The sequence below is a fragment of the Mya arenaria genome, chromosome 14 (assembly GCF_026914265.1).
Source record: "Mya arenaria isolate MELC-2E11 chromosome 14, ASM2691426v1".
Taxonomy (NCBI): domain Eukaryota; kingdom Metazoa; phylum Mollusca; class Bivalvia; order Myida; family Myidae; genus Mya; species Mya arenaria.
In genome coordinates this window covers 42075996-42090000 of record NC_069135.1, presented here as the reverse complement: position 1 = coordinate 42090000, position 14005 = coordinate 42075996, and the positions used below count along the sequence as shown (strand labels likewise).

General features: G+C 34.3%; 1 protein-coding gene across 1 annotated transcript in view; it reads left to right on the top strand.

Moving 5' to 3' along the window:
- The window catches only part of LOC128218523 (inosine-5'-monophosphate dehydrogenase 1-like), a 75407-nt gene extending 62369 nt beyond the window's left edge, over positions 1 to 13038 (top strand). Inside the window, exons 14-15 of the mRNA XM_052926204.1 lie at positions 9097 to 9133; positions 11563 to 13038. Coding sequence (XP_052782164.1) covers positions 9097 to 9121 — 25 coding nt within the window. The 3' untranslated portion in view covers positions 9122 to 9133; positions 11563 to 13038. The remainder of the gene's footprint in view (positions 1 to 9096; positions 9134 to 11562) is intronic.
- Positions 13039 to 14005: the final 967 nt, after the last annotated feature.

The window sequence follows — 14005 nt, the reverse complement described above, 5'->3', positions numbered from 1 at the left end:
CAGTCACGTAGACATAATATCAAATACAGTTAGTTAGATATAAAGTCACACACAGTCACTTCGACATAAAGTCACATACAGTCACTTAGATATAATGTCACATAAAATCACTTCATTTAATCATCACATACAGTAGCTTAAACATTAGCCACACTCTATTTCTAATAAAGTCACATACAGTCACTTATATATAAAGTCACGTACAGTAACTCACATATAAAGTCACGTACAGTCACTTATATATAAAGTCACATACAGTTGCATACAGTTGCTTATATATAAAGTCACGTACATTTTATTATGTATAGCTTATATGGTCATAACCTCACTCTTGTCCCAACAATTTTCATCAATTACAGAATAAAAACTATAAGCCTCATCAGAGCCAGCATCAATGTGAAAACAATGTATAATGAAGTAAAACTAACATATAAACTGATAAAATTTCTCACGGTCTAATACAGTCATCACCTGCAAACAAATGAATCAAGTCGGAGCAAACGTGCCAACTTCTAAAAGGAATGATGCAGTCATTCAAAGTCAGCAATCTGACATAGCTGGCCTTAGCAAATTCGAGGTTTAAACCAGTTGATTCTCGAATTCTTCACTATGAAAGTTCAAACATATGTAGCAAGTCCCAAAACTATGGGTAAAATATATTGTCACATAAAACACGTCTGCTGGAAACAGTTGAGCATTGAAGTCCGCTGATAGTGCTTTTTATTATTATACACTATATGCAATTTGAAAAAAAGTGTTTTAAATTCATCCCACTTTTCCCATGGTTAAGCGCTAAGTGCAGTTAAATGGCTGATATTATCCCATATTGCCATCGTAAGTTCTCATTTTACTCCAACTCTAAAACAGAAATTTCATCTCCGCCTCCAACAAACAGTTTGCAAGATTGTTTTAAAAAACATATTGCTTGAGGAGAACATAGTCCATCCGCCATTGTGACTAATGTGGTCTTTTTGTGTTTACCTTCCTTGTCCACCTGTGTCACTGTATGGGAGCTTGAAGAGCAGACAAACGCATGTCCTCTGTCACTCACACACACTAAAGTAGGGCTCTTTAAGTCCGGGTCCTGAAGAGTTGACAGAATGTTCCCACGTGTGTCAATGGTGATCAGCTTGTTGTGAGATGGATTAGGAATGTAGATTTTGGTGCCATCTCTGCTCACTGTGAATCTGTTCACAGTGACTCCGGCATTTTTGTCTTCGTATATCTTTTTCACTAGCTGCCCTGTCATTGTGTACTGGTAAATTGCTGTCCAGGATCCTATATAGAGGTTACCATTGTGGTGAGAAATACCAAGACAATCATTTGGAAATGTTAGCTTCCTTGTTACACTCAGTGTATTACCTGTCACTGTGATGAAGTGCACACCTGTGTTACCTAGAGTTACAGCAGCTTCATTTCCTGCAATGTGACATATATGTATTGGTTCATCAGGGAGGTTATATGTGTCTATTACCTGGTACTGGGAGTCCAGAAGCTTTACTTTATAGTTGTTAAAGTCTGAGATGAGGATCTCTCCTCCAGGCAGCTCACATATACCGGATATTAGGCACCCTTTTTTATCATTTTGGATTTTAGCTGTGTATTGTGATGTGTTTTTCACCTTATACACATAGTTCTCGTCAAAGATTTCCCCAAGCGACCTGAGTGTGTTCAATCCAGAAAGGAATTGATCAATCATGGGATCTCCAAGAAATACAAGTGATTTTTCAGGCTTGGCAGACAGTTGCTTTAGCAGGTTCTCAGCTTCTCGCATATTGTCCGTGCATTTCTTGTACGCAATGTAACAATGGTTGTCATCTTGCTTGTATTGGATGGTTTCTAGATAAGATTTTATTTTGTAAGTGAGGTTTGTGCATTTGTCAATGTCGTCCTGTAGAAAATCATCTGCCTCATGGAGCTGGTCTTGTAAGATGGCATTTGTCTTTTTCTCCAGTTCATCGAGTTTGGAATTTACTCGATTCCTCATTGACTTGATTTCTGCAAGCAATTTCTTCCCAGAAACTTTGAGGGACTCTTTGTTGTGTGTCCTTTTCTTGGTGATTTCTTGAAGCCTGTGGTTAAACTTTTGAACGTCTGCTGGCAGTTTTATGAAGTCTGTTTGATTCTTCAGTCCAACCACAAGGTTAGGAATATGCTTGATACTCTGACACATTCTGAAACATGGCATTTACAACTGATATTCCATATTGTGATTGTATAACTATAACTAACATTTTGACATTTTGTTTGAATGATTTTAGGTGAATAGTATGACAACAACTGGAATAATACCGTATCAAATTGTTAATAGGACGTAGGCACAAACATATATAAAAATCGGGTAAAAAATCTTAATACCATAGATAAGACGCAGAGCAAAAACATCTAAATAGGCAGCCGCCATATTTGTTTGATGAACTTTTTTTGAATTGAGAAAATGAAAAGGTTATAAAAAAAGTACATCCCATGTAAATAAATATTATATACCCAAAATCACTCTCCTCGAAGCCCTCAAAATTCTCATTGTTTCATGTGGGCATAAAAGTATGTCCTTTACACTGTATAATACTGTAAGTAAATAGTGGTACATAAAAGAAATGCTCAAAAATATTACATATTTATACTCAAAGGATTTGTTCAGTATATAAGTTGTTCTAAAGTAGATTTAGGAAGTAAGATGTTCTATTTATACATACCTGTGAGTGAGAGAGACACAAATGTGGCAACAGAGTTCATCATGGTCCTCACAGAGCAGTTCAAGCTTCTTGTCACCATGTTTGTCACATATCTCTATGGGGCTCAGTCCTGCATACCCCAACCACTTGCTCACATCTTGTCTTCCAAGCACTAAATGTGCCCTGAACAGTTTGTTGTGGAGCAGTACACAGTTTTGGCAGTAATTTTTCTTACACTCATCACAGAAGAACTGTGCCTCATTATTTAATCCATCATCTTTACATGGAGAGCAGGCAAAGTCATGAATCAAATCAGAAGTTTGATAAACAGAGGTACTGTAGTTGGATGCCATTATTACACATCAATTACACTCAGATAACTCCAAAGAATCAACCTAAATTGGACAATGTCCAATGATACTACCAGGCAGGCTGCTTTGCACAGGCTGTGTTGAACAAGAGATAGTCCTGATTAGATACAGGAACCAAAGTCCAGAAAATTGTGTGTATTTAATAATTTGTAAAGGTGATTTAATCTATCAACTTTAAACCAAGTCAGCAGGCAATGTCATGAATCAGGTCAGAAGCTTGTTGAAAATAGTATTCAAAGTGTTTGATTAACACTGTTTAATGTCCTATTGATCTGTTTTTAAAGTTACTTATTCCTTTTTATCCCTATTTGTTAAAATCATGGTTATATTTTACAATAATTGTAATCCATTTGTGTGCTAGTAAGGTTTTAAACCTTGCTAGCCATTCAAATGAGGAAGTTGAATTCTGTTGTTTATCCAAGTGTATTCATAGGATGACGTTTTGAGGAGAGCTGATAAGGTCTAATCATGACCTCATACTTTGTGTCAGTCTGGCCCAATCACTGTCTGACATCATAACATTATTCACTATTAAAGCAAGGTGCAAAGGGCACTGAAAAAAGATTAGGGAAAGTCAAAGTAAAAATGTTTTCTTTATGAAATACATAAATGTATTCATATATTTGATACATGTTTATTTCTGTCCCTCACTCCTCCATTAGTGGCGAATCAAAGGGAAAAAAAATCTCGTGCCAATGTCAACCTATCAGAAGGCTATCTTGATCACATTCAAGATTTGATGTTAGAGGGTCATGATTTGGGAAATGCACCCACTTCCCTGAAACCGAAAGTTATAGGTTAAAATCTGATGTAGGGTGTTTAAGCTAATTTAAGTATTGAATGCTGCGTTCTTGTTTATTTTATCCATGGAATTGTCCATATTGACATTCTGAATTGAATTGAATAATTTTAGTGGCACACACAGCTGACACATAAGATAGCAACAAACTTGTTAAGATTACAGGCGCTTAGGGACGCAGACAGGGGTGGGGCTAATGAGGCGTGTCCCCTACGTTTGATTTTTTTTAAATTTAAGCATTGGAAGACTCGATTTCCAGGGAGTTCAGGTATTATTTTCATGTTTTTATCTGAACCTTTTTCGGTTAAAATAGTTGATAGATATACAACTATTATCGTTTAGTAACATGAAAATTTCATTGTTACATTTAGACACTGACACATGGGCAAGATCGTGACCTTCAGAAGCTGACATGTCTTTGTCAGAGCTCTGCTTATGTTGTCACTGTGCATACCCATTTGTCACACCATAAAGAAAGTTAAATGATGCCATCTGACTCTTCAAACCAACACACCAACAATGCTTGCTCTGGTCTCAGTGTCTTTTGTTGTCTTATGAGGTATCCCACAATTTCTGGAGAACGGAATAATTGTCTAAGACACTTTTCAAACAATCCACCCTAACAGTCCATCTAATCGGGCACAGCACTCTTAATCCAGGTGTGGCGGGACTAATTTCCTTTCTCAGTTCTTCAACTACAGTATTTGAAACATCAAAAACGATACAAATAATTATTGTCTTACTGCCTTTTTTCCCACTTATCTGACTGTTTTCACGTCATTCACATGTCAATTAGCTAGATGGTCACATGTTTAATTATGACATGGTGACCTGTTATTCAATATCGTGTCAGACTGGAATTGATCTATATGCGCGTTGTTTTAGTTAAAATACGATTATTAAGAAAATTGGTATCAAATATTTGCGGCCCCATTGCCGTTACTAGCCAGAATATTGGGGTCGCGGCCCATGCGGCCCCAGCTACTACGCGCTGCAAGAACTACGACCTTGGATGTTGAAAACACTTCTATAACCTTGATACTTATTTAACCGCACATGATAAACTTGACAAACAGGTTTCATTTTGATAAACTTAAATTATAAAACCACTGTTGTTTAATAGATATACATACCAATGTGAACTGATATCTGGTATGCGTTTTTGAGTTTTACATTTGTTATGTCATAGGTCAATCTTTCTATTTGTTATGTTCTTACTCAGTGTCCCCCTCCCCCTCCCCCTTTGAATATATAAGTGTAATTGGCTTTTTGGCCTTAAATGCATGTTGCTCTCTACCACGTCCATCTCTGAGTTAATGAGAGAAGTCAAATGGAAAAGGTATCAACCTCTCACTAAAGAGATTGTGGCTCCTAATCTCACCGAGGGTACTTTCTCATTGCCTCTTAAAGGCACACCAGTACTGGCAGCTCCCCAGTAAACAGATTTAAAAGTGATTTATATCAATGTTTAGCTGTCTTAACAACCAAGCTTGAATAAACTAGTATAAATCTTAGACTGTCTTTCTCCCTGAACATGTTCAAACTCACATGCATCAGTGACTGTACTGTATTAACTATGAAAAACAACCTTTCTGATTCCAGTGAGAGTGATAAGTTAAAGGTAGCCCAAGGAGTCAGCGGTTCAATTCAAGACAAAGGGTCCATCAACAAGTTCGCACCATATCTGATTGCCGGCATACAGCATGGCTGCCAGGATATTGGCTCCAAGAGCCTCTCACACCTTCGGTTAGTGTTGGGAATCAAACCAATTTTTACTATCAATAAACAAAGTTTAAAAACGGACCGATTATCGATTAATAATCTTTTTTTTGCTCGTACAAACCCTTCACTCTTTGCATTGGCGTTCTCTCTGCGGCACATTCTTTGATTGTTATATTGAAGCCAAAATAGCTGGAACCCTTTGATAGTTCAAATAAGGTATTAACAGGCATGATGAGTATATGCTCCATATATGTGTGATTCGAAAATATAAAATATACAATTTCTTTGCATCTGTTATTAAAAGTATTTATTATCATCAGCATTCAATCTAACTTTCTAGATCAATGATGTACTCTGGGGAATTGAAGTTTGAACGGAGAACTACGTCGGCGCAGATCGAATGGGGAGTTCACAATCTTCATTCGTATGTATCCATTCTCATCAATTATTGTTTACACTGGGTAAAGGACAAAAAGGCTGCTTATATTTATACACAGAGTTAATATTGTTTTGCTTTTGATAGTATACTGTTACGTTATTTCTATCGAGTGCCCTCATATTTACATCTTATTTCAGTGAAAGGTCATGAATGAAAACTATTTTTATTTTTTATAAATGTATCCTAATTCTCAAACAGAAAGTTTCGAATAAATGCCTTTTTCATTAATGCAATTTAGCAAAACTTTGAAAAGAAAATTTTGAATACCATGGGCTTAAATTCATGATGAACATCCGTATTCTTGTTATCTTGTTTGTCCGTACTATTTATTGGTTGCGTACTATATATTTGTTGCCGGAAATTAATGTAAATATGATGGTACTTCATGTTGTTTTATCTTTCTCTGTAATATTTTGCGTCTGTAATCTTGATGGGTGAGTAGATATGTGTGAATAGTACTTTGGATTTTCCGCCATGACTGCGCACCTGCCTTCTGTTCAAGTCATTTTAAGGCTGTGTCTATTTGTCTGTAAAACTACAGAAATTTGGAGATAATGTACATTATGACATCGTCAGATGTCACAAAATGTTGAATGAAGCACAGGCAACTCTGGCCAATGAATTATTCCAATTTATTGGATGAGAGGAAAATGGGAATGCCCTTGACAGCTTAATTTATGCACTCGTGCAAAGTGTTAAATAAAGTATGCATCAACTGGAATTTTGTCTGGCCAAGATGATATTTTACAAGCAGCCTCACACATGCTGGTTCGTGAATTTTAAGCAGACGGTTTTATGCATATTCCAATTAAAAAAGTCATTGTTTCACAGAAATAGTCACAGCCGTGTCATTCATTGTAACAGTTGTCCAAAAAACCTTTGAAAGATCTTCCCAATGTCATTTTATCATTTCATGTTCATTGAACTCACTTATGTGTATAAAAAGCGTTTATAGGCTCCTTTTTTGTTTGATGGTAAAGTCGGGGAACTGCCTAGTGATTATATAACATTGATATCCGCGCTGATCTGTTTGACTCAACTTCTTATGTTGTCCTTCAAACTTGGTACACATGTTTCCAGAGTCAATAGGCAAATACTATTATTTGTAGCATTTTAGCTTCATCACTTAGGCTAAAGTATTTGCTGAATTGCATTTCTTGGACAACTTAGTTTTGTGTGGCTTTTTGGGTGGCAAAATCACTCTATAATTGACTCTATTCAAGTTTTTGAAAGTTCAAGTAGACTTTACAACCATTTATGATTTTTTGGGGATTTTGATGTAAAAATGAAATAGATTAAAGCATTTATATCAAAAGATAGATTTGCATTGTCTTGCAAAGTTTTCACATTTCAGTGAAGTATTAGAAATAGTGTATCGTTATATACAAGTATTGACAATAGTGTACCATTTAATGCAAGTATTGGAAATGGAAATAGTGTAGCATTGAATGCAAGTATTGGAAATACACTACTTACCACGCGTTTCTTTTGCAGATTTCGCACAACGCCACAATTTTTCCTGAACGCGGACTTGATCTTTTTACTTTAATTTTCACTATACCCCGCGATATAGGCATAACACCCACTGCTTTTATTTCTATACTTTTCACGGCATTCCACCGCGTTGAGTCAACTCTATACGCGGCGTCACTAAGGAAAATCGCTTATGCATATGAATTGCTTATTTGGCAGTGTATGGTGAAAATTTTGTTTAAAAAGATAACATCCCCAGTTAAAGTAAAACTCGCGGCGATTAGCAAAATCTGAAAAAACCGCGTTGTTGGTAGTGTATCTCAACAATGCTAATCCTCTTGGAGAAACTATAGTTGACAAATTCTTATCACTTCAAGTTTCATTCAGAACTAATGTGTTTTAATCATAATTTATATTATTTCATGATGTTCGCCTTTCAAATTGGTATACTCTTTATAAACTAACAGTTACTAATGCACATTAAAACATTAATTTTCATGTTTTTTTAAAACTTTCCCTTATTTTCCTTTTTTGAATACACAGGTTTTTATCAATTTTAAATGAGCTAGAGCTTGTTTTTATGATTAATTTGTGAAAAAAAATCCAACTTGAAACAATCCCTTTGTGTTTAATAACGCTGCATGTTATCTGTCTGATAACAATAGTTTTACGTTTATCGTCCATATCGGCATAGTGCTTTTTGGTATATTTACAGTAAATTGTTAACTTTTCTGGGGCTGGATGTTCATGTGACAAAATGAGTCCACATCATAATAATTATTATCCCATTGATACCAATATAAAATAAATGTCCACTTTAAACTTGAACGAATCATATTGTAAACAGGCACAAATTAATATTATAATTTTTAAAAGTTTGAAAAAGTACTTCTAGTTCTTCTAATATTAAATGATAAAATTCTGAGAAAACAAAATATAAAAATAAATATCTCACCTTATGCTCTTAAACTATTTGGTTATAATGTTACATTTCCCGGTTGAAACCTTGATGCCTCAGTGTAAAAACAAAATGAAAAGGACACATACTTGAAAAATTCCATGCATGAATTTAGGGATCATTTTTTTTTTTGGAATTTGTTTGCACAATGCTCAGATTGATCTATGTAAAAGGTGCTTGCCTTTGATAAATATTTAAGTAAAACATAAAACTTGAACCATGGACAGTGATAGAGACACACATATAGAATGACGATATTAATTGTGTTAGATAATATTTACAGTATGCTGATAACTGGGCTGATTTTGTTCATAATATAGATAACTCGATGTAAGATAATTCAATGATTTGATGTTCTAGTTACATTAATTGATACGATGATATAGGATGAGATTGGTACTTCTTCAAACATCAAATATAATAATTTTAAACTGCGTAAGACTTTAATATTTGTGATGTCGTCAGCAAAAATCAGTCATGTGCAAGGAAAAGTGATGTTTTCATTTTTGTTTTGTTTCAAGACTCTTCAACACACAAGTATAGCCATTTTTAAATGTTTTCAAAAACGAATTGTTTTATTGTTAACGTCAATACATCAACAGGGCGAATTTTTGCAAACGACGTCACATTTTATAAGATTAATTTCTGTATTTTCTCAGATATCAAAGTAGCAATGCTGCCTGAGCAAATGTTCCGGTATGTGCTCTATACATGTATCCTCTTTATAATCCCACATCGTATAGTCTTGTCAGGGCCATGACAAACTGATTTTATGTTTAGTTGGATTTACGACCTTTGGTCTTTCAATATGTTGGCTTGCCTGTAATAATTCAAAACATTTAGGAACAAGCCAGACATCGCGAAAACCTTAAAATCAGTGGTCTTGACTGGTAAATTTTGTCTCTCTCAGACTGAAATGGTAAGGTGTTTATCTGACTGACAGTGTGTTCAGATGTAAAAAAGTAGTAAAGATACAATGTTCATCAAATATTAAACACGGCTCATTTAAATCTTAAAAGAGAGAATTACATTGCCACCAAATCAACCAATGGCAATTTTATTGCGAGTCAGTGTGGGGCTGTCAAAAGATAGCGGCAAATTTTATTTCACAGAAATCTTAAAAGACTGGCAAAAGTCAGACCGACAAATATTTAAAAACAATACTGACAAAATTTCAGGGGCTGTCGGACCGAATGACTGACATCTTTTTTGAACTTTTTGTGATCAGCATAAGATCGGTTTTGATTGGCCTTACTGTTGTTTTTTTTACAGAAAATATTAAAGAGGATGCTTTGTTTCTGTTTTTTTCTTCGATTGATTATGGATTATGTTTGAAATGTACATCGATTGATGTGTTTGGAGTTGGACTTATTTTTACCATCAATTGCCTTAAATAGATTGAAAGCCGACTGATGATCGATTCATAATCATTCGTTTTTATGCTTATACAAACACTTCGCTCTTTGCATTTTGGCTTCATTTTTATAACTTATTATAACCTTTTCCTCACTTGTATGTTTTGTTAATACATTAATTCTGTATTTTTATATCAAGGTAATAACAAATTGATGAATTTAAAAGGAAAAAATAATTTAATAAAAAAACCTCATCCATTCAAATAATCAATTATGGCAAAATCACTATTAATTGTCGCCGATGCTGCCCTTTTCAGTCGATTTTCGATTATAAGAAGAAAGGCACTAATGTGATCAGTCCATTATTGTTTAAACAAGACTTACTGTTTACCTACAGAAGTATGACATGCCCAAGTGCGTCATATAGAACATATACGGTAATCTCATTTTTGTATTGCGACAATCATAAATGGGTCAGCACATCAAATATGTTATTCATGCGTTAACGACCTTAAAAATTCCATGGACAGAGCTACAGTAAAGGATCGAAATGGCTGTAAATACGCCTGAAAATGCGCGTTATGATACTAACCAAAATTCGACTCATTCAGAGTGATCTCCCTTGATGAGAAGTGTTGCGATGTGGTGTTTTTAACTGTACATTTAAACAATTGCCATTAATGAATGAAAGCATTGTTTACACACATACACTTCAATTAAAATGAAAACTTATCAGTAGCTCTGCATGGAGCTTAAAATATGCCACATTATAGGCTCTGCCATTTTTGTCATGGGAACCAGTGACAGCATATTACCGATTTAATTCCGATTTACTATCATAGGCACCATCTTATCAAAGAGTGTGAGTCATCAATAATTTCAGTTTGATGTTTAAGTATTATCACAAAATTTATTGATCTTTTGATTGAAAATTTAAATAAATATTGCCTCAATGTCTCTTCAATCTTATCATTTGCTTCGAGTTATATACCATTTTTTTCTTGATTCTTTAGGTACTGATTTGAAAAGATGACCTGGACGATGATTCAATCGTTACTGAGATGATCTGTACGATACAGTCGTTGATGAGATGACCTATGATATAATCGTTGATAAGATTACCTATTTCTGCTTGTCACGGTTCAGTTGGTTAAGCATGTACTGTTTTAAAGGCGTTGTACATGTACACGTTTAATCAGAACATCAAAGGCAAACACCTTAATTAAGCACCTCTATTCAGTATTTTCTGTTATTTACAGTTCATTGCATGATTTTTTGTATCAAATTCTAATAGTGTTTCCTGACTATTGGAGCCCTCTTATTTAAGAGCATACTTTTTATTATAGCAAAATATGAACCTATTAGACAGCAATTGTAAAGAAAAGAGTAAAAGTTTCTGAAGATAATTATATTGTGATGTGATAAAAATGTTTAAAAAAGTACTATGTTTGAGAGTGTTGTCCACACATATCAGAATGGTAACACATACAATGGGAGTTTCTGTTCCATAAATAACGCCTGGATAAATTACTGTGGTTTTCACTTAAACCACAAGCTATAATTGAGTGTTATCTTGACTATATTGAACAAAACACTTTTGATTGTAATAAGTATGGTTGTTAACTTCAGTTATTGACCTATTTTAGAAATATGTTTGACTATTTTTACTGTACTGATACTCTTTCCACTACTGATCAGCACAAATATTTAGGAAATGAAAGTTGAAATCTAAAACTTTTCGTGATAAAATTGAAATTTTATTTTTTGCAGATATGAGAAACGCCTGTACTAGCGGAATGGGGGTAGCAGTCAACAATTTTGTGCAATCTCTCGGTCTGTGTTCTTGGGACCGTTAGCGTTCAGCGTCTTCTGCGGACCAGCCATAATCGTCATCACGTACTTCAGCAATCAATCAAACATTAGCATGCATAAGATGATGATGAAATATTTTCAAATGACATTTTGTGAATATCATTTGCATCAGCCTGCATGGATTGTCAATAAATTTAACTGCAGAAACTAATATCCAAAAGTTTTCTGTTCATGATTTTGATGGTATATAAATGTTCAGTTTCAAATATGTTTCAGTATAAATAAAATGGGTCTGCAGGGTATTGATGTGTTATAAGAAAAAATGAAGGAATTTTCCATTGTACTTTTTTCAGAAGTGATAAATTGTTAACTTGTATGTCTTTGATGAATAGTTATGAAAAAATATTATGATTTCATATTTTGAAGGGATTACAATTACTGCCCTTGTTAGTAGCATTCCAGATATATTTTTTCATTATGTCGTTTATAATTATCATGCCAATTATGTTTCAAATATTACTAAGTCTCAACTTTACTCTGTAATGGTGCTTGTTTTTCAGTTTTATATTTTCTTAAGTGTCAGTCAGTTAACATAGACTTGCCATGATTGTATATCCATGATTTTCCAACTGAAGTGTCAATCAGTTAACATAGACTTGCCATGATTGTATATCCATGAATTTCCAACTAAAGTGTTGGTCAGTTTACATAGACATAATAATATTTTCCATGAGTTTCTAACTGAAGTGCCAATCCTATTAGGCATAATTGTATTTCCATGAATTTCTAACGAGGTGTCGGTCAATTTACATAGATCAGGCTTAATTGTATTTCTATGATAATATTCTACATAAGTGTTGGCAAGTTTGCATAGATCGGGCTTTATTGTATTTCCATGAATTTCTATTTTGGTGTCAATCATTATAGGCATAATTGTATTTCCATTATTGCTAACTGAGTTGAGCAACAGAAATCCAAGACAAAAATCTTGTAAAAATGCTACAATTATATGTTTCAATGTTCTTGTTTTTATGTTTTTGTTGTTGTTGTTTTTTGAAAAAAATGAAGCATAATATTTAGGTTTTATTTGAAATACTACAGCGATTTGATTCCGATGATAAATTTTATAACATGGGTAGTCTGTGCTACTGTTCTATCCAGTTTGTATTTAAACTTGATATTACAATCAGTATTTTTTTTAGACAGAATACTTAAAGTAATCATAAATCATTAAAATACATACATGTACTATAAGTACATTGTCTTGTTTCACGAGTGCAGGCGTTATTTATGTCTTCTTGAGATTATTGATAATGTTGATTATTGTGGTGAATAATAAAGGTACAGGGAGGGACATAAAATGTAAATTTTGTTGAGTGTCATGAATATTAATGGTACATTATATCACATTGTGATGAACATTTAAGGTACAAAAATGAATCCTTTAATAATTATCATTGAATAGGATATGTTTAAATTTATTTCTGAGATGAAGCATTTTATAGAATGATTGTGTAAACACCCATAACACCATTACTTAAAGACAGAATGTATTTTTGATGGTTGATACATGCGTATATGTATAGGGTTAGAATTATAGAAACTTTACATTTATGAATTGATTTCTCGTTATATGTTTGGTATGGCTAGATAATTGAACACTGAGATAATATGAGTTTTGTTTGGTAAGGAAATTTTGGAATGAAACAACCTAGAAAGAAGTAATGGTTGACACAGATCATTTTTCTCAATGTACTTGTTACTTGCATTATGCTTTTTATGGTCAGTTATTTTTGTGCTAATATGTTGACCTGTTACATTGTAGTAGTAATTATACCCCCACAAACGAAGTTTGAGGGGGTATATAGGAGTGAGCTTGTCGGTCGGTCGGTCTGTCGGTCGGTTGGTCTGTCGGTTTTCATGGTTTCCGGACGATAACTCATGAAAGGCTAGACAGATTTGAAATATTTTTGGTACACAGGTGTAACATCAGAAGATACAGGCCAAGTTCGATATTGGGGCTGGTGGGGCCAAGGCCAAGGTCACTGTTACTAAAAATAGAAATGGTTTCCGGACGATAACTCATGAAAGGCTTAACAGATTTGAAAAAAATGGGTACACAGGTGTAACATCAGAAGATACAGGTCAAGTTGGATATTGGGGCTGGTGGGGCCAAGGTCAAGGTCACTGATACTAAAAATAGAAAAACGGTTTCCGGACGATAACTCATGAAAGGCTTGACAGATTTGAAAAATTTTTGGTACACAGGTGTAACATCAGAAGATACAGGTCAAGTTCAATATTGGGGATGGTGGGGCCAAGGTCAAGGTCACTGTTACTAAAAATAGAAATGCGGTTTCTGGACGATAACTCATGAAAGGCTAAACGGATTTGAACAATT